At 37.5% G+C, this 21049-nt stretch overlaps 1 protein-coding gene across 1 annotated transcript in view; it reads left to right on the plus strand.

Annotated features, from left to right (window-relative positions):
• The first annotated feature begins 3220 nt into the window (after window positions 1-3220).
• The window catches only part of LOC104863390 (protein LEG1 homolog), a 24679-nt gene continuing 6850 nt past the window's right edge, over window positions 3221-21049 (plus strand). Inside the window, exons 1-6 of the mRNA XM_010625774.2 lie at window positions 3221-3521; window positions 4536-4619; window positions 6175-6359; window positions 7705-7805; window positions 11857-12095; window positions 13574-13670. Coding sequence (XP_010624076.2) covers window positions 3221-3521; window positions 4536-4619; window positions 6175-6359; window positions 7705-7805; window positions 11857-12095; window positions 13574-13670 — 1007 coding nt within the window. The remainder of the gene's footprint in view (window positions 3522-4535; window positions 4620-6174; window positions 6360-7704; window positions 7806-11856; window positions 12096-13573; window positions 13671-21049) is intronic.

The raw sequence follows: 21049 nt of genomic DNA on the forward strand, positions 1-21049 counted from the left end.
AAGTGTGACATTTACTTTAGAGTTCCTACTTCCTCAGTCTTTGAAGTAGAAAATCCAAATTATACTGTCAACATTATGATATTTTAATACCTTTAACAAATATGTTTACATGAAGGGTATAATTACTTTTTCCATTGTATATGTAAATTCTAAAAACTATCCCACTGGTGGATACACAAACAATGTCTAGATCTAGCCCCATTACGGTTTCTCATTAAATTCTCATTTGTATTTGGGCCCTTAGAAAATGTTTCTTTAATAGTCGAGTGTTCTTTGTCTTTTTGCGTCTGCTCACAACTATGAGATCAATGACCACAATATATTATTTTATTTTTTGAGGATTTATAAAAAGTTGTTTTTTGTTGTTGTTGTTGTTGTTGTTGTTGTTGTTTTTTGAGACAGGGTCTCACTATGTAATGAGACTGACCTGGAACTCACTATGTAGCCCATGGTAGTCTCGAACTCACAGCGATCCTCCTGCCTCAGCCTCCCGAGTGCTGGGATTACAGGCTTGAGCCACCTCGCCTGGCTTATAAAAAGTTTGAATGCATGTTAGAGAAGGTTTGCCTTCATCATTATTATTCATCACTAGTTGAGTTTTACCTTTCCAGAATCATTTATATTTTTAGATAAACTTGTGTCTCAGCTGTTTTACTTCTAAAAATTCTGTTAAGAACTGTCAATGAATAGGATTCAAGGAGTTCTTCCAAAGAAGATACAGGGACCACATCTTGGCTCACAGAGTTGGTGCTTGACTCTTGGCACAGAAAAAGAATTTCAGGATGCATTTGTGAGAGGTAAAGACATATTTTATTGTGTAGGCTTAAACAAGTACATATTCAGTCAAAATAAAGTGTGAGCCCTTGAAAGAGATGGTCTAGGTATGGAAATATATATGTGTTCTTGAAGGAAGTTTTAAAAATGAGTAGTCTAAAATATTTTGCCTAAAAATATTCCTTGAACTGTTTGAATTTGTTTCTTCACCTTAAGGTCAGGTTGTTGCCGCTTACCTTACCCACCAAGTTAATTTGCAGACTTACAATACCTTTAAGGCTTTTGGGTAGGATGGGTTTGTAAGACAAAAACAGAAAAGCCTACAGAGCATAAACCAGTAAAGAGAGAACAAACAAATCTAAGAAGTAAGGATAGAGCGTACAGATATGGTTAACCTTGGGTACCTTCGGTAATCTTTGGAATCCTGAAGCTGCAGTTTTCTTGAAAGTACAATTTTGATTATGATTTTCCTTGTCTCTTTTCTACTAGTCATAATTTCTTTTATCCTACCCCAGAACTAGGAAAAATTCCTAAAACTCACATAAAACAAAAGGCTCCTAATCTCTAAAACAGCTTCAGGACAAAATTAACTCTGGAAGTATTACACTATCTGACATCAAAGTACACTACAAAACTGTAATGACCAAAATAGCATGGTATTGGCATGAAAACACAAGAAATTATAAAAAGTGGAGGCTGAAAATAAGTTGATTATGATGTCCTGGTAAATCTTGAAAAAATCTTAGGTATCCTTGTCTTTAGAGAGAATATAAATTTACTGCAAATACAAACATTCCTTAGATGCTTAGCATGTACTTTCAGAGTTGAGCAGAAGTGTGACCCCCAAAGTAAAAGGTAGCAAGAGCAGAGAGATGACATATGAGGGCAGAGATGCCAAACTGTGATGTATTTATCCTTAGCCACTGGACATGTGAAAAACCAAGTGAGAAGTCCATGCTTTTAGCAAAAAGCAACCTTAAGCCTCTCTTATAAAGCCATTGGAAGAATAAGGGACAACATGCTTCACACCTGGGGATGGGTAAGGAGTTTTTTCTGGCCAAGAATCCCAAAACATGAGAAACAAAAACAAAAATAGGCAAATGAGATGTAAAGGAAACAATCCTTAGAATGAAAGGAGAGTATACAGAATGGGAGACAATATTTGTAAACTACATGTCAGACATGAGGTTAACATCCGGAATATATAATGAACTGCAAAAAATCAACAACGATCCCCCAGTCAAAAACCAAATCAGAACAAAACACAACAAATGACCCAATTATAAATGGGCACAGTATATGAATACATATTTCTCAAAAGTTACACAAAAGGTTACCAGATACATGAAAAATGCTCAGGATCGTTAATCATCAGGGAAATGTAACTCAAAAGCACAGTGAGATAGCACCTCACCTGACTAACAATATCTGCTATCAAAAAGACAAAAGATAACTAGTGCTGACGAAGATGAGAATAAAAGTGAACCACGCACACTGTTGGAGGTGGGAATGAGAATTAGCCAGGGTGTTATGGAAAACATTACGGATATTCCTAAAACAATTAAAATAGAACTACCATATTATCCAGCATTCCCACTCCTGGCTATACATCCTAAGGAAAATTATCTGCTCTTTACTATAATAATAGCCCCAAGAGGAAAAACAACCTAAGTGTCCAACAACTGATGAAAACACACACAAAAAATGTGGTATACCTACAGAATGCAGTTTACATACTACCACGAGACAACAAAATCTCGTCACGTTTGAAGACATGGATGGAACTGGAGATCGTCAAGTTAAGTGTGGTGAGAAGGGCACAGCGAGGCTAGTACTTCATGAACACGCTCCTACGTGGAATCTTTGGGTTTCATAGAAGTTAAGAGTGGGAATTGTGACTTACAGGAGACTCTACTAGGGATGGAGGGATGGGAAAAGGTTGGCCAACAGGTATCAAATCCCAGGTAGACTGGGCTAAGAAGCTCTGGTGTGGTAGTGCACTGTAGGGTGATTTTGATAGCAGTTGAGTACTGTGCGTTATAGACATCGTATCTGTGATTTACCAGTGATTAGTACTTGGTTACATGCTTAATTATACAAGGAACACTGCAAGTTCAGTGTCAATCTGGGAAAGCTATGGTCTTGGTTATCATTCTAAGATTCTTTTACTGAAAAAAAATAGATACTGGAATTAATTATCTTTTTTCTCCAACAAACTGGTTTTATGTACTGGATGGTATTACTTGGATACAGGTCAAAGTTCTCTCTTGAAGCAGAAATTTGTACTGTCATGAAATTACATGCATTTTTATATATCCTTGAGTGATATTACAAATCCTAATAAAGAAAGCAAAGTGGTGATAAGTGGTGATGTAAGACAATCCCGTGACTTCCTGCTCCACACCAATAAAAGCCCTGCTCCAGCCTCAGCCCCAACCTCGGCACCATGGCTCTGCCTCCTTCCTGGGCCTGGGTCCTGCTTGGTTGTGCATCTGCTTCTTTAGCAGGAGCTTTCAATCTCTCGAATCTGTATCCTCCTCTGTGGCAGGAGAGCCCTGGTCAGTTCAGTGACTACGGGGTAGAGAACGGGAAATACGTTATCGACCCCTGGGTGTTCACTGACAGAATGGGGATGTACAAAATCCTGCTGAATAGGACAGCCACATATTTTGCAAAATTTGGTCCAGAAAATGAACAAAACCTTTTATGGGGACTGCCTCTTCAGCATGGCTGGCAATATAGATCAGGTAAGCAAGACAGTTCTTTCCACGCTAATGATCTGTCAGGATAACTATGAAGCATATGACTCTAAATTTCAGACATGTTTTTAAAAATTGATTTTTTTCTCATTATAACCATTGCTTCTCTAATTCTTCTTTTCCTTCTTCACAAATCCCTCCTTCATGAGTGGTCTGATTCTACTGGAGACATTAGGGACAACCCCAGAAAGACATCGGAGCTAACCTAGGGAGCATTTTATGAATTCTTACTGGGGTCCTGCTAAGTGTGAAAGTGAACTTTTTCTTAGCACTAGGATAAATAGAATTATCAAGTGGATATAAAGTAAAAACAGAAGATCATGCCAAATTAGTTAGAATTTCTTGGAGATGCAATTGTGATCACCTGATCATGGACATGTAATTATAAACCAGCAGCGACTTGTTCACGTGCATCTTTCTCTCCAAGTGGTGACTTCTTTCTGGAAATAAGGGACTGTTCAGCACAATGTATATGCAGAAAATGTGTTTGGGTACAAAATATTTATGAATCAAAAGATAATTTTGCTCTGGTGGACAGAAGGAGCTTACTAGAAAGACTGATATCCACTGCCCATTCAATGCCAATAACATAGCCAATGAGAAAGATAAGAGAAAGAACAATTTCATTTGTCAAAGAAAAGAAAGGCTATTTTCTAATGAACAATTATTTGTTTGACTCTCAGCCACTTCCACTTCTTTTTACCTGAGTGCATCTATAGTTTTGGCCTGTGGGTACAGAAGGCAATAAAAACATGAAAATTTATAAAAGCAAAAAAATCTAAGACCTATAATTTAAAAGTCAAAAATTGTGCTGTGGTTCAGGAAAAGAACATGACTGAGAGATGCAAAAGAAAAAGCAATAAAGAGTGATGGATATATAAATCCAGTAATTCACAAATACATATTCGTGCACCTACAAATAACATCTACCCAGCTATGTGAGAGTTATGATTAATTTTGAATTGTGTGTAAGAAATGTAACTGTGTATTTCTGGTCTCTAGGTAGACTAGCCGACCCTGAGAGAAGGACAAACTGTGGCTATGAACCTGACCCTCTCTGCATTTCTGTAGACAGTTGGTGGGCTGGTAAGTTCAATGAAATAGATAAGTTAAATACTGTAGTCCCACAAAGAGAAACCTCCTACCCAAAGTCTTATACACAGACAACTAAAAAGTAGTGCCATTCCCCTTTATTTATTTTTGTGTGCAGGTGTTTCTCAAACTTTATTTCTTTAAACATTTTTATTAACATATGTGTGGGACACACAATGAATATACTAATTGTGGGGTATTGGTGCACATACATATCACATCTTGGTTCTTGTCAGTAGTATTCCATTTAAAAAAATGAGTCTCTCTCACAATGTACCTGGTAATTTCTATGCCATCTTTCAGCATTTAACAACCACGAGGTCAGTTATGATTTTTTAAAGGACATATCAGTTTTTCATAGGAGAACTGAAGTTGGAAGTCCAAAGGACCAGGCTTCTGGAGGACCGATACTGGCAGTGAAATGGCAGGTCCCAAGGTGACCCAGCTTCTTCGGAACGAGGAAGGCTGAGAAGTGAGAGACGAAGAAAGCAATGCTTTATCGTTTTGCTCAGATCAAACACCTTAGATCTCAAACTCAAACTTGTCAGAGAGTAGCACCTACTGGACTTGATCTTGCCAGTCAGAAATCTAAGTCTTCAGTCCTAGGCGAAAAGCAGAAGTAACCAGAAGGTGTTTTCCAATTCTTCAAATTTGTGTTTCAGGAAAGAGACTAACTTACACAACAACTTCTTGGAGTAATTAGAAAGGAGATCACGTTAAAATTCACCTGCTGAGTGACCCACATAGGATTTGTCCTCCTATGTTTGCCTCTTGTTATGCTGAGTCATTTTTCAGACATGCACCAATAGTCATGCTCACAGATCTTGATTGTGAACATTTTCTCGGATGCCGTAGTAGATCGGTGGTAGCCCCGTCCTCCTGGGGCAGAGGTTTGCATGTCTGTGGGGAAAAATATTTTACATCACTCATTTCCAAGGGGAATCAATATAAACCTAGGTTCCTAACTCAGTTATGATGTCTAAATTTACTAGCATAGGTATTCTGTAGGTAGAAAGAGGATCTCATTTGATTGTCAATTGAATACATTTTCTAATGAGCTATTGCCAGAAAACATTGAAAATTTTGCTTTAGAAAAATAGCATAAAGTGAGAATCTAGTGATATTATGTTTAGAAATCAAACTTATATCTACAAAACAGAAAATATTAACCAAAGCCACAGTCAAGTTAGAATATTGTAGAAAAAACTACAATGCACAGTACAACCTAAGGTAAAGTTTTTCTATCATTTTGTGGATTATTTCATAGTTTTCTTCCTGCTTTACTTAGTGTTATGAAGAAAGATTATCACCAAATCCATTCAAATTACCTTATGTTTTTAAATAATATATCAGGAATGCTAAATGATATATACAAATGATTATAGAATTTTTAACAGAAGTTAAAATTTGCAGGTGGATTTTGTGCATAGTACTTTTTTCAGTGACTAATTTTTATCACATGTTTCTACAACTGTGTTTTTCCTTAATGCATTCTGGTCCTTGACATTTATTACTGGTTGTGGTGATAATAAACTTTCTGTTCCCTCAGATATGAATTATTTCCTGAGTGTCCTACCTTTCCTTGCTGCCCTGGATTCTGGCATACTGGGGACATCGCCTAACAATGTCACGCTTCTGCCTCCGCCCAAGGACCAGATGCGGTTTTGCTACAATGTTTCTGGCTGCCGTTCCTCCTTCCCCGACACAATGAACCAGTGGAAAATATTTTTCCAGGTTCTTTCTCTACATTTTATAGTTTATGTTCTTAATACATGGCAAGAAAATTCCTTTTGGTATATAGCTTCTAGTCTGTTTTTTTTTAATTGTATAATATTTTCCTTAAAAAGCAAATGTAAACTGTTAGGTTAAATACATTAATAATATGTAGTATGGCAGGGCATTGCACATCACTGAAACACACTGTTAGCTTTTCGGCACTGCCCAAATTCCTAAGAACTCTCAGTGTAGAAGAGGAGAGATGTATTTGGACTCACAGTTCTGGAGATTTTAGTCCACTGTCAGCTGGTTCCCTTGCTTTGAGGCCGCAGCAATGCAGAAACATCAGGCAGAAGGGTGAATGTGAAGAAAGCTACTTACCTCATAGCAGCCGTAAGCAGAGAGAGAGAAGGAAAGAGCTAGAGAGAAAGGAGCCATGGACCAGATACAGCTCCAAGGCCATACCCTGTGGTCTGCTCCTTTCAGCTAAATCCTACCTTCTGTTTCTGTCACCTCCCAGTGATTCTATAGCACTATGATCTGATTAGTAGATTAATGAATCGATGAGGAGAAAGTTCCTGTGACAGGATCACCCTCTGAAAGACCGACCTCTGATCGCAGGAGACTTTTAGGAGACATTTTCGAAATAAATTATAATACCCACTTTCCAAGTAGAGAATTAACATGAAATGTATTTATTCTTTTCACTTCAAATAAATTTTAAGTCCTAAGTATACAGGATATTTTGCTACAAGGTTAACTGGCTGGCATGGTTAATTGGAACTTTAGGTTAACTATGAGAACTAAAAAGAAATGTGATTATAGCATTGGTTTTAGACCAGTAAATTGGTGTAGTTCAACTAAATAAATGAATGATAACATTTAGGTAGAACTAAGTACATGTTGTTCTGAACTAAATAATTTATGATGAAAATAAAATACATTGATTTAACGTAGGCATGAACTAAAATCAATGATAAAGAGATATATTTAACAGGTCTTTTGATTATCAGTTCATTCTAGACATTAAATTTAACATTCAAACAAATATTTGTCTTATTTTCTTAAGATTTTTTGATTATTTTAACTATGTTCATGGAAAAAAATGACAAAAAGCTTCCCAGCCAGTATAAAAGATGAGTTTTTGAATATACTTGAAGTTTGTTGCTTCTGGATGGATATGCTTTGCTAAAACTAATACATATTTTTGCTCTTTATAAAGCATTAGACACCAATAAACTTTTATGCATACTAATTGTCAGACACAAGCTCCCGCCCTGTAGAATACTGCTCCAGTTACTGTCTGCGTGAGGTAACATTTCAGGGAGCTGAAATACTGCTAAGTTTTTCCTGTTTACTTTAGTATATGCAGTCACCTTGGAGCACCTTTGAAGAACTGTTGAAATACTTATGGGATGCACATACCACATCCTTGAAAGATCCTCCTAAAATTTTTGAAGATAGGTAAGAATGAATATTGCTCCTTAATATTCTGTATATATAGTTACATATATATTTGTTTTATTTAGGCATTTTTCCTCTTACAGAGTGGTAGTGACTTTAAAACTTAATGTTAAATAATAAGTGTAGCCACTTGGGGTTACAATGATAGGGTGAAAATATTTTAGCAGGATGCAATTTAGAAAGTGTTGTACAAACAGAGCCCAAAAAGTGAGGAAAAAATATTGGTTTAAAAAAAACACACAAGCAGGGCTGGGGATTTAGCTCAGTGGTTCCACCGCCTGCCTCGAAAGCGCAAGGATCTGAGTTCCATCCCCGGTACAAGAAAAACAAAACAAAACCAAAAAACAAACCTGAGAAGAATTTTCTAACTGTATAAAACAAAACAATATAAAACTGTAGATTATTTTATTGTCTTTATTACTTTAAATAAATGATATGGTCCTATGTACTTGAGAAAGTATCAGCTGGTGTCAGGATTAGCTGAGAAGACAGGCTAGGTAATTAGCAAGTTACTCCATACGCTGTCACACCTGAAAGTGCAGCTATAAAAACAATTCTGATTGGCAAGCAAAGCACGCTCTCAAGGGGGTGAAATCCACCGCCCAGAGCGAGGCGCAGGGAAGAAACCTGGGTAGGGCGAATAGCAGGTCCCACAGAGGAGAGCTCATGGGCGCTGCACAGGCAGAAGGACCCCAGGTGGAAAGGTCTGAGCCCTCCGTTTTCCACTCAGTTTTGCTCTCCCCACCTATTTCATCACTCGGCGAGGTGAATGGGTAAGTCCTCTTCCTGCTGATATGTCTCTAGCAACTGGCTGATAAATCGGACACTGAAGAAGCTTAATCTGTGGGCAGTGCCTAGCACGGTCCCTTATAACTCTAACTTGGGGCTGTTGCCACAGAACAGGCAGAAAGTGCATGTTCTTTCTGTGCTAAACGTCGGGAACGCGGAGACGTCTGACTAGGAGGAGTGAGTGGAGACCGTCAACCTTATTAACCTATGACTAACAGCAAAGGTTTTTACTGGTTATGTTTCATGGAAAGATAAAGTAATAGAAAAATACAACTTTGGAAACGAGGATATTTTGAATATTGAAAGTTCTTAGATTTACAGATCTTTTAAAAGATGTATTTCCTTTCTCTTATAGGTTTAGTTAGATATTCAAACACCTTGCATTTATTTCTATTTGTGCCATTGAATTACATTTAAAAATATTTTTACAGGACTGTTTGATTTAACAATTGCTCCAAAATCATATAAAGTAAGTTTTTGTATAACTTTAAATTTGTATATAACCTTTTCGTTACAAGCATATTTACTGAAAAGCATCAATTTACTAGTAATTAGTTAGATGTCCTCTTCACTAATTATGACAAAAATTTTTAATTAACACATTTGATTTTCTTGAACTTCTGTTATAACTTGACACAAGTGTCAATACATCTTTTAAAGATGAAATTAAAAATGCTGCGTTGTAATAAGTAAAATAAGAATTAAATGTACTTAAATATTAAGAGTAAGAAAAGGAGGGTGTAGTAAGTACTTTCATGTAATATAACTTATTTCAAAAACATCCCTTTCTATCGATACTTCAGGCATGCCTCGTAACACCAAATACTGGAGAAAACCTAACCAGAAATAATGAGCCTTGAAAAATAGAGCAAAACTGACAGCCTGGTTGCTTTGTTTTACCTGGTATTGATAGAGAAAACTTCTGTAAAGAGTCTGAAACCTACAGCATGTTAAAAAATAAAATCCAAAATAACCTCTGCCTTTTGCTTCTGTAATTTGCTTTGCTTTGCTTGTTTAACAAAAACACCTGAGGTTTCACCCTTGACGCTTGAAGGCACATAGCCCCAATTCAAATTAACAAATGTTTGAGTTGCTAAACTGCATCCCAGAATGAGACCAAATGTTCAAGCTAAGATAACAGTCCCTGAGCTATAAAACTCTCTGTAAACTATATGGCTGTAAAAGTGATAAGATAAAGGGACTGTCACCAGACCTGCTTTTGTGGCCTGAAATATCTAAAGATAAACATCCTGAGAGAAATGCTACATTTGGGTTAACACTGAGCCGTCTTTTGACCATGATTTGTGATGGGAACTGAGGGAACTAAAATGTCTTATCATCTAAAATGAGGTCATGGTTGTAGAACTCTTATAAAAGGCAGATTGTCACCCAATCCGGGGTTGGTCCTTTGGCAGAGCTTTTGGTGCGGATTGACCCTTTGCGAGCAAAGTAAACTTTTTTAGTTTACACTCTCCTTGCATCTCTGCATGCCATTTACCAATTCCTTCTGCAACAGTGTCACAGAGCAATCACTGGGCAGGAGAACAGTGCCCTTTGTCTGATCTTGGGCTTGACACCATCACCGCGGTGATGACCAGCGCTGATGTTCTGGTTAGGTCTTATTTTGGGGTAAACATGAGACTTTGATAAAACTCTGTGCATCTATTTCTTAAGATTGGTCAGCTCCTGTATATTAATGTTTTTGAAGTACTGTATATTAACCACGTAAGGTATATTTTTATATTTTTATGGCTTCAGTTTATATAACACATTAAAAGAACTGATGAACCATTCATTAGGGTAGAGTATTTGGCAACATTTCTACTAAATTTCACTTCTCCTCCGTTGCCTCTGGTGTACTGAACTGCTGCCCTTGGTAACTTTTTGCCTCTGCTTTTCCCTGCAGTTTAGGTTATGTAGTGTTTCTAGGGCTGTGTGGCCCTTGCTCAAAATCTCTCTGAACAGATGTTTCCTATAATCTTTATTTAATAGACAATTGTGATGTATCAGTGAGATTCCACCCATACTGGACACTTGCCATCAAGGATCCAACACTGCCTGCCTTGCCGCCTTCTGGCAGGAGGCAGGAGGGATCCCACCCACATGGGAGTCGAGCAGAAATGACACAGTCTCTGGTCTGTGTCATTTTTTACCTTACACTGATAATCAAAATACAAACATGGTATGTTTGGTGAATCCCACATGTGTTCTGGAAAATTAAAACTGCTGATGTAACTTGTTACGTTAGAAAATGATCTGATCTAACAAAGCTTGAACTATGGAGATGGTGTCTTGTGAATAGTGAAGAGTAGGAAGTGACTGCTGGGGAGCTTGGTGAAGGAGCTGAAGTCTGAGATGAGATTGGAAAGACAACACTGCCGGTGAGCCATGTGAGCAGTGGCCATTTCACTAGAAAGAACCTCTAGTAATTGTCGCCACCCTGTGATAGCTAATTTGCCAGTAGCCATGAATTACATTGTTATAAAACTACTGCTGGGTGCAGTGGCACACACCTGGAATCCCAGCTCCTCTCCAAGGTAAGGAAGGAGGGTCGCAAATTGGGGGCCAGATTGGGAAATGTAGTAAGAACCTGTTGAAAAATAATAAGGAAGAAGGTCTGGGGATGTAGCGCAGTGGTAGACTACCCTGGGTTTAATCTTCAGCACTGCAAAATCAACCAAATGGACAAAAATCTACTTACTACTCTCCACTGTAATCATTTGCCCACAAAAATGAGTTAGAACATCAGCCTTATAGATGCTTTCACTAGTAGAAAAATATTCTATTTTTTAAAAATCAGTTATTTTGAAAGTTAACAAGAAAATCATTCCATTTCACTAGAATGCTCATCGTTTTGGGAATTTCCCTGCTTCAGGAAATCAAGAGTTTAAAAAGGAATGCCTAAGTCCAGCAAAAAGTTTGACACAGATCTTTAGTATTTATCTCTGTATTGCCAACAATAATATTTAAACATATCCTTACAGCTTGTTATGATACTGGTTTTAAGTAGAAATGGACTAATTGAAAATTATAAAATGCAAAGTAAAATATTAATAAGAGATGCAATGATTTATCCTAGAACTTCCTCTTTAATTAGGTACCTTCACATCTCCTGATTGATAGACTAAAGTAATCACATTATAAAACCTACTGTTAAATAGTTAAAGTATTAAAATGCTCATTAGGAAGAGATAATATTTTCTAAGGAAAGTGAAGTTCTGAGGTGACTAATCATAACTGAATATTTTCCATTATGTTTTAGGCATACATATTATTCTGAAAAAGAAGCAAATTTCGGAGATAACTGGGCTGTCGCCGTGCTTTATTTAGCTGCATGTCGGTTTCCTACCACCTTGATTAGAACATACAAGTTCCAGAAGGGCCTTCCACCAAGAATCCTGAACAGTACTGATATAGCCCCTTTCATCCGTGACTTCACAGAACTTCAGAACATTGTCCTGGTGGCTCTAAAAATGATTGGCGATGTGAACAGAGTCACAGGTAAGAATTGAACAAAGTGTTTTGAAACAATCAAGACTGTATTGAAGTGATAGCCAAAAGATTTATTCAATGGAAGGCATGCACTCGCAACATAGACTCCAAAAAGAAACTCATGATTTCTACCTGGTTTTTTTTTGGGGGGGTACTGGGGATTGAACTCAGGACTTTATGCTTGCAAAGCAGGCGGTGGAATCACTGAACTAAATCCCCAGCCCCAAAACTCATGATTTCTGTGGGCCTCCTTTACATTTTTTAAGCAATGATCATCATGCTATATATATATATATAGATAGATAGATAGATAGATAGATAGATATAGCTATAGATATAATGATATCTATAGCTATATCTATCTATCTATATCTATAAAATGGCACCATCAAGCAATCATGGTTCTCACACTGATGTCTTGATTGTTTATCCAGACTCCATGTTGAATTTTGGAGTGTGCAACACTGAATAAACTATACTTTCCTTCCATATACCCACATATGTGCTTCATTTGTTCATCAGAGCTGCTTTTAAAAATTCCTACTTTGCTATTAATTTAAAAGAAAATAAAGGAATTTTTAAAAATCCTGTGATAATTGATATAATTCCTATCAGTTGGCCCTATCTCGATTCCATAGATCAAACAGTATTAGTTAAGGCAAAAGTCTTTTGCTCCATCACTTCATGTACTGAATTTCCTAGGAGAGTAAAAATTAGAATAATTCTTTAATGACAAGTTTGAAAATTACCACATCATTCCCAGTTTCCACCCATGCACTGAAACTTTGAGCCACACTAAAAGCATGATTATACTATTAGTGTTTTCTCAATGGAAAAGTTTTAATTTTGAAGATCTAAATGAAGCAAACTGACATGAAGAAAGGAGATATATTTTTAAAAGCCTTGGTATTGATTGCAGTAGCCAAAGCACGCACTCATGTTTGAGACTTGGTACGTGAAGTTTCTTCTTACTGGAGTCCTGGCCATGACGTGGCACCTCAGTCAGAAGGCTGCTCTTTCTCACACACTGAGTAGCACAGTGCATCTCCTTCCATCCGCGGAAGTCTTCCACAGAGATTTATCACAGAAAATTAACAGCCAACATTCACTTTGCCTAATAGATGGGCAGTTTCACTGAATAAATTTAGAAAACTTAGGGACATTAGTTGTTACAGTTTATAACAACGTACAAAGGTTATTGCCAATACTAAAGCAATGCCATTCTGGGTACGCTTATCTTCCAGAACTTATGGTCTCAGCACTAAAATCATAGATAAGATGAAATAAAGTTAGTAGTAGATCAGATCTTGCTAAAGAGTATTGTTAATACTGTAACAATGATATGCTGTTCATTTTCCTTTGCATAATTGATGATTTTTCAATAACTAGTAGAAAATAAATGAAAGACAATTAATCACTCATATATTGCCACAAGGAATTTAAAAATGTTCATAGGAGTTTATGTACAACCATTGTGTGTTTTCCAGGTTCCTTAACTTTGAATATATGGAAAATTTTAATGATGACACAAACTGCAAGGAAGGAATTTCTGCTGTTATTTGAAAACGTGTTTGAATCATTCCCGTAAAAATTCTCAACAATTCTAACTTCTGATCACCAGTAATTTTAAAAATTTAATTTAACTGTAATTATGTAATTTTTATCATTCTGGTGTTTTGTGTTGATGTTTATTTCTTAGAAAATTTTCCGTGCATTTCTAAAAGTATATTCAAATTAATGCTGTGATTATTCCACGCAAGTTGCAATTTTGGACTTTTGAATTGATCAATACTCATATTTTAAGGTTATATGAAAGTACCAAAAATCACTAAGGAATTAATAAAAAAATATTTAAACTTATATGTCTCATTGGGTATTATCTTATATAATATTTTATGAAATTTAGAGAATTATATCCTGCTGATTTATAACCACATACAGAACATTTTGAAATAATATACTGACAGACAATTTTAAAAGCTTATAAAATTAAAATTTTCAAAAGAATATACCAATTTATCAGTTTTCTGTGTGCTTCTGATGACCCCAAGTTTCTAGCAGTTACTTGGCAGAGTTCCTCTCTTTGACCCACCGTTGATAGTGAAGGCTCTTAGGTCAAGTTTGTCCAAGTTCCTGTCTTTTAGAACAGGAAATATACTGGACAGGCATGATAATTTCCAGGACTTTCAATGTAGGTTCTTCCAGTGTAAGGAGGGCTCCTCCAAAACTATCTATTATCTCCCACCACCTCATACCCATCAACCTCTCCCTAAGCCTTTTAGCCCTATCTAGGACCCTAAAATCTTAATTGCTAAATGATCTTTCTTTAGGTCCCAGAACATCTGACAACCTGTGATCATCTCCCTCATTCTTTTAATTCTATGGCAAAAGAAAAACATTTGGTGTATCATGAAGTAATGTAAAGCATATGAGCTAACTTATAGAAAGTGATTTGTTTAAAAACTATTCCAGGGGACTTATGACCATCATGATACCTGGAGGGAAAGGAAAATGACATATATGCCTAGATGGTGAAGAATCCAGGTAGCACAAAACTCCCAGGACATTGCCTCACTGTACCCCTCTTTCCTCCGCATAAAAGCTTCTCATGCCCCTAAGCTCCCTTAAGATAGGAAGCTGAGATGCAAAGACCACTTTGTTTTCCCTTTTGAATAAATCTGATTCCTCCTGCCCCCTCTTGCTTCCTGAATGTTACTTCAAGTGGTGAGCCGCATGGACGTTTGATTCTGGTAACAGCAGGGCCTCCTTCACAGACTAAACCTACCCATCAACTGTTGGAAGATGAAAGGAATGAAGTGGATAGAACAGCAGGGTATTGAAGTAGGAAAGATGTCCATTAAATTTCAGCTCTCTCACTTGCCAGCTGTGTGGGCTTGGGAGATTTTTCTCCTGCCATCTGTGCTTCAGTTTACTTATTGCTATGATGAAGATTATAAACTTGCTTTGCAGAATTATTCCAAGACATGAAAAAAACCATAACTGTAAGGTGACTATCACTCTTCCTAACATGTGGCAGAGCTGCACAAAAAACACAGTTGTTGCAGTAATTGTGCTTGGAGATAGATGGTGTTTTTATTGTTGGGCTAGTAAACACATTTGTGAGGAGTCAAAATCATGAATGCATTTTCACTGAATCTAAAAATACACAGAGGGTTTCCTGGTAGCTGTAGACAATGGCAGCAGAATTCCAAACAACCTCAGTCAGGTTAAATAACTGCATAGCTATATAAAATTCACCCTTCAATATTACCTGAAGAAAGACAGTCCTGGAACCACATAACAACTCAGATTAAAAAGAGAAAAATCAACAGATAGCATTATTCCATTCCCATTTTATTCTTCTTTCCACTAAGCAGGTAAACTGAGGAAAACTATGAGTGAATCCTATGAGGAGAGATGGTACCAAAAGAACCTGAGTGGACAGAGCCACTCCATAAAGATAAAATCCAAACTGCCCATGAGAAGACAAAACATCAGTGAATAAATCAGAGTAGCACAGAGCAGAATTGCAGGGGCAGGACTATTTTCAAGGTCAGGCTTGATATTTAAAAGCAGGAACTTTATTGTAGGAAAGACTTGATTGAAAGGGACAGCCCATTTTAATTACAAGCTATCAATAGCAGAACTTCATGGTGGGGGGGATATAAAAGAGCAAAAATACAAGAATGAAAGAAAAGGGAAGAAAAAATTCAGAGAATCACATTAGAAGAAAGTATGCCATACTTCCAAAACTGCTATATAGATTCAGTGCAATCCCAATTGAAATTCCAGCAGCATACTTCACAGACCTTGAGAAAACAATCCAAAACTTCATCTGCAACCAGAAGAGACCTAGAATAGCAAAAGTGATTCTAGGCAACAAAGACAAGGTGGGGGTATCACAATCTCCAATTTGAAACTATACTACAAAGCTACTGTAATAAAAACAGCATTGTACTGGGGAAGAAACAGACCCGAGGATTAGTGAAACAGAATAAAGATGCAGAAACAACTCCAGACATACTCAGTCACCTCTTCTTTGACGAATGAGCCAAACACTCTCACTGAAGGAAACATAGCCTCTTTAATAAATGGTGCTGGAAAAATTGGGTTTCAACTTGCCGAAGATTAAAACTAGACCTATATCTCTCATCATGCACTAAACTAAAGTTGAAATAGATTAAAGATCTAAATATTGAAACAGATGCACTAGAACTCTTGAACACCTTGGTGTAGGAAAAGATTTCATGACCATCATCTTCAAACTTCTTTTTGGTTTTTGTTTTTGTTTTTTTGGGAGGCACCAGGGATTAAACTCTGGTCCTTGCTCTTGCAAGGCAGGCCACCGAACCCCTGAGCTAAATCCCCAGCCCACCAAACTTGTTTTTGAAATAGGCTTTCCAAGTAAATCTACAGGCAACAGAAGATATTTGATATAACATTATAGGGAAAGAGAGAATGTAAATCATCTGGGAGCAAATTTTCATAATATAGCCCATAAGCAAAGGGAAAATATCTTCTCAGAAAGAGCTTTTAAAAATCGAGGGGCAAAATATGGAAAAGCAATAGAAAAAGTGACAAATGATATGAGGGGAGAATTTATCAAAAGATGTTATAATGAAACAAGTACAAGAAGACATCAAAAATACCCCTCATGAAAAGAATGTTTAAACTTATTCATAATTACAGACGTTCAAGTTAAAACATTGTGATACAATTTCTAACCCACCTAACATTAGAATCTAGAATTAGAATACATGATAACTATTGCACTGATAAAGGTGCAGGGGTAACAGATGTTACTGTCTGTTGCTGGTGTGAATGTCAATCAGTACAACACTTCAGTAGGCAAAGTTGACAAGACCTAGCAAAATCATTTAGCCACTTTCCTATTGACCCAGCAATCATATTCATGGTCACCTATCTTTAGACACAATTCCATTGATAACAAAATGGAAATATGCAGTTTACATTTGTACCACTACCTGTAATTGCCACTGAGCTAAATCCCTAACTCTACATGATATAATGTTAAAGGATCAAGTAAGACAAAAATATCACCTTTACCAAATGATCGAGATTGACAACATCTTTAAAAATTAATTGACAATAAAAACCTTCTAATAGTACACCGAAAAGTATTCTGCTTTTCTATGGTACTCTCGTTAAAAAGGTTACATTTGTCCTTGAGATCTTCTTCAGATCTCTGTGACTACATACTGGCTAATCAGTGTTTCTTTTTATGGAATTTTTTCTTTCATTTATGGCTCTCTCTCTACTAGTTTTCAGATCCACATTTACGCTTGCTCTGCCTAACCCGGGCCCCAATTATAGCCTAAACCCATGAGTATACATTACTTTATAAGGTCATGTGTCCGTGAGAATATAGTTAATACACATGATTGCTTATTTTAACATCCTAAATTTATCAGCTAGATATAGCTTATCTGATAAAAAAAAACATGAAAAATTTCTCCTCCATTGATTGCTCTGTCTTGTCCTATCATCCATAGAAATGGTTAGAGGCTACTATTTTGTAGACCAAATGTCAGACTTGAGGAAAGAGTCCAAAAGATATCCTATTTCTCCTTTTAATATCTTTTTTTCTGAGGAATCAGCTGTATTACAACCTTGAGAAACCACTAGATAAATTGGCAGAATAACTTACAGTAAACATTAATTGTATTAAAAATATAAGGGGTGGTAAACTTGGAAAAGGACATAGGAAAATCTTCATTGATTTTCCCATAACTGGGAGTTGGATGGGGTGATTTAACAGTTGGAAAATGAAATATTAGTATTTTAAATCAGAAGAAAGGATTAGCAAAGACGTTTTGCAAGAGATATTTCACAAAGCTGGCCACTAGAACACAATGGAAATATTTCTATACCAAAATATAGATGTATTCATTTGGGAAAGGGGAGAGGGAGCAGTATTCTTAGAGTATCTACTGTATTCTTTTGGGAGAGGGAGAGAGTGAGGCACATAAACAAAGCTTACTCTATAAAGCACATGACAGATAGAAACCCTGAAACACCTCAAGGGCATATCAACAACGGCTCTGCCATAGAACTGGTTGGATCCCCCTTCTTTAGCCTCTCTTAGAACCCCAAACCTCAGAACCATGTTTTTTCCCTTCTCTGGAAGAACGATATAGTGTTTATCTATACAGAAATAAAATATGAACGGCATCCAGTGATTTTCCTCAGTTGGTATGTGATTACATGTAGCACCTACTCCACACCAAACCCAAGCCATGTACAGTTACATGAGGGCAAACTAGTTTATTTCTTCCTCATATGTGAGCCAGATGTATCTGCAAACAAAGTGATGGAAGCCAGCGATACCAGAGAAATTACTTAGAAGAATAAAATGCAATGTGTGCAGGACAGGGACTCAGATGAAGGAAGATTTATTAGCAGTGGATGTTTTATGTGAAGTGGTAGTGTTTGATATACAAACAGTGACCCAGAAATGGCTTTCTGAAGGAGAGTAACTTGGGCAAAATTATGGAAATGTAGAAGATCATAATGAGGTCCAAGAAGTATTTTTTATGTTAACTATATATGCAGAAATTGTTACAAATAAGATTGTTGTTGAAAAATTAAAATCAAACTGAAAAAGGTAGACAGAGATACCATAAATTACTAGTCAGAGAGCAAATGGGACACTGGTCTTTCCACATACATCGACCTCAAAACAAACTTGGGGTCTTCTGTATCCTCTGTATCCTCTTTGCTGTACATCTTGAAAACCCAGCAGGACAAACCTTTTGAAATCCTGCAGTTTCCACGCTGAGAGCTACCATTTTCATCAGAGTGGAACACTGTGGTCTTACAGCCACCAAGGTCATCCGAGCCCACATCCCTTTCTTTCCCATAAATTTCGTTGTTCTTGTCCTCCTCCCTCCTCATTTCTGGGAACTGCTTTATATGTTCTTTAAGTTACTCAGTCCTTTTCTTGAAAGGCAGCTTGCTACTCAACCTGTACCAACAGACAGCAAGTGCAATCCACATTCTCCATTGTGATTTTTGTCTTTGAAATTTGTTTGAAAGCTGTAGATCCACGAAGCACATGCTCAGACTGTCTGTATCTGTGCTTTCTGCTTGCAACTCTGATCAGCCATGGATATGTAATCAATTTGTTCCACAGTTTCTCTTAAGAGCTAACAACCTTAACCTTAGGATAGCTGCTCTGCTCAAGAAGGCTGATGCATAGCCTAATGAAGTTAAGAACAAAAGATTAAGAGTTTTAATGAAGAGGTTTATATGAACCAATATACACCTTTAGCTGATATACTGTAAATTTCATCTAGCTCAGAGGACAGAAATCTATTGCTCAGGCCTTGTCTTTTGTTACTGACAAGAAATACCCTATACCCACACCTGTAAGGAAGGAAGTTTTCTTTTGGCTCAAGTTTACGCACATTTCAGTTCATAGTTGGCTGGTTCCAAGGAAGAGAGGCATGGCAGAGGGCAATCAGCTCATGAGATGGCAGGTAAGAAGCAGAGAAAGAAAGATAAAGGAGGAGGGAGGGTGACACACCCTTCCAGGCCATGTTTCTTTCTGACCAGGCTCCACCTCCTACCACTTTTTGCTAGACACTCATCAGTGGACTAATCCATCGATGTGTATCATGCACCCGTGATTCAGTTACCTCCCCAAAGCCCCACCAACGAGCATGTGAGGCTTTGGGTGAAGTCTGCTGTGCAGTTGGCTGGCTCGAAAGCACACACTTCATGGTAGAGGGAGTGAGGCAGAGGAAAGCTGTTCACTTCATGGTAGGGGGATGCAGAGAGAGAGGGCAGAGGCCAGAGGAGAGTTACACCCTCCAAAGACAGTGCATCACCGCCTTCAAACTGGCCCCACATTCTGCTATGAATTCATCAGTGGATTAAATCCACTGGCGAGTTTAACACTTCCTTGATGCAATCACTTTCCAAAAGCCCCACCTCTGAACGTGTGAGCCTTTGGGGGACAGTGTGACTGAAAATGAAGATTGTGATAGAGGCGCAATTGCTGGAACAGCTTAAAATATGTATTATTTTGTCCCTTATAGGAAATAAGTGGCTGACATTTAGTGCAGGGTACTACGCTTGCAAGAGCAACCCGAATTTTTTTTTAATGGAAAAAGAAGTGAGGGGCTTGTCCAATCAGATATTAAATTTAATCCATGGCCACAGTTTCGGGAGATACAAGTGCAAGGGGATGTACAGAAGGGACAGATAATTAATTCACCAACTTAGAACGGACTACAAATGAATCTGGAATCAGGTAATTTACAGACAAACCTGTCTGTGTCTGTGAAAAACAGTATATTATAAATGTAGCACTGTAAAACTAGGAGGGAAAGGATTATTAAATTTCTACAGTTGGATCCATTAACTGAGCATTTTCTCAACCGAGAAAGAAAGAAAGTCAAATCCTTTTCTTAACTTTATATATAATAACTCTCATAAATTCTGCCCAGCTATTCCATTTTGGCCAATAAAGATATAAAGCATGTGTATTAAATCTTTTATAGAGAACGTATTTTGCAGCCACTTTTGAACCATGACATCAAGCTTGTCCAGCCAGATGGGCAGGAGTGTTTCGCCTCAGATTCCCCCCCCCCCGACAAGTATGGCGGTTCAAGAGCTGTCCCGAGGCAGGCGAGGACCCGAGGACCCATGGGAGAGCTGAGTCAGCGGGCGCATAAGCCCGAACGATGCGTTCTTTCCCCAGCTTTCGCGTTCCTTCTCCCTCTGTACGCTTCTCTGATGCCATGAGGTGAGCAGTTTTTGTGCCATGCGCCATGTCTGCCTCGGAGCCCACCGACCACAAACGGAGACGCCCAGACCGCGAGCCAAATTAATCCTCTCCTCTTTGAATCTGAGAATGTCAAGTATTTTGTTCCAATGATAGGAAAGCTGACTAATACATCATGCTTCCTATTATGCTAAGGCAAATACTTGGCTTTTTA

This window comes from Fukomys damarensis, unplaced genomic scaffold, assembly GCF_012274545.1.
Source record: "Fukomys damarensis isolate Sample0158 unplaced genomic scaffold, DMR_v1.0_HiC HiC_scaffold_14, whole genome shotgun sequence".
In the NCBI taxonomy this organism is placed as follows: domain Eukaryota; kingdom Metazoa; phylum Chordata; class Mammalia; order Rodentia; family Bathyergidae; genus Fukomys; species Fukomys damarensis.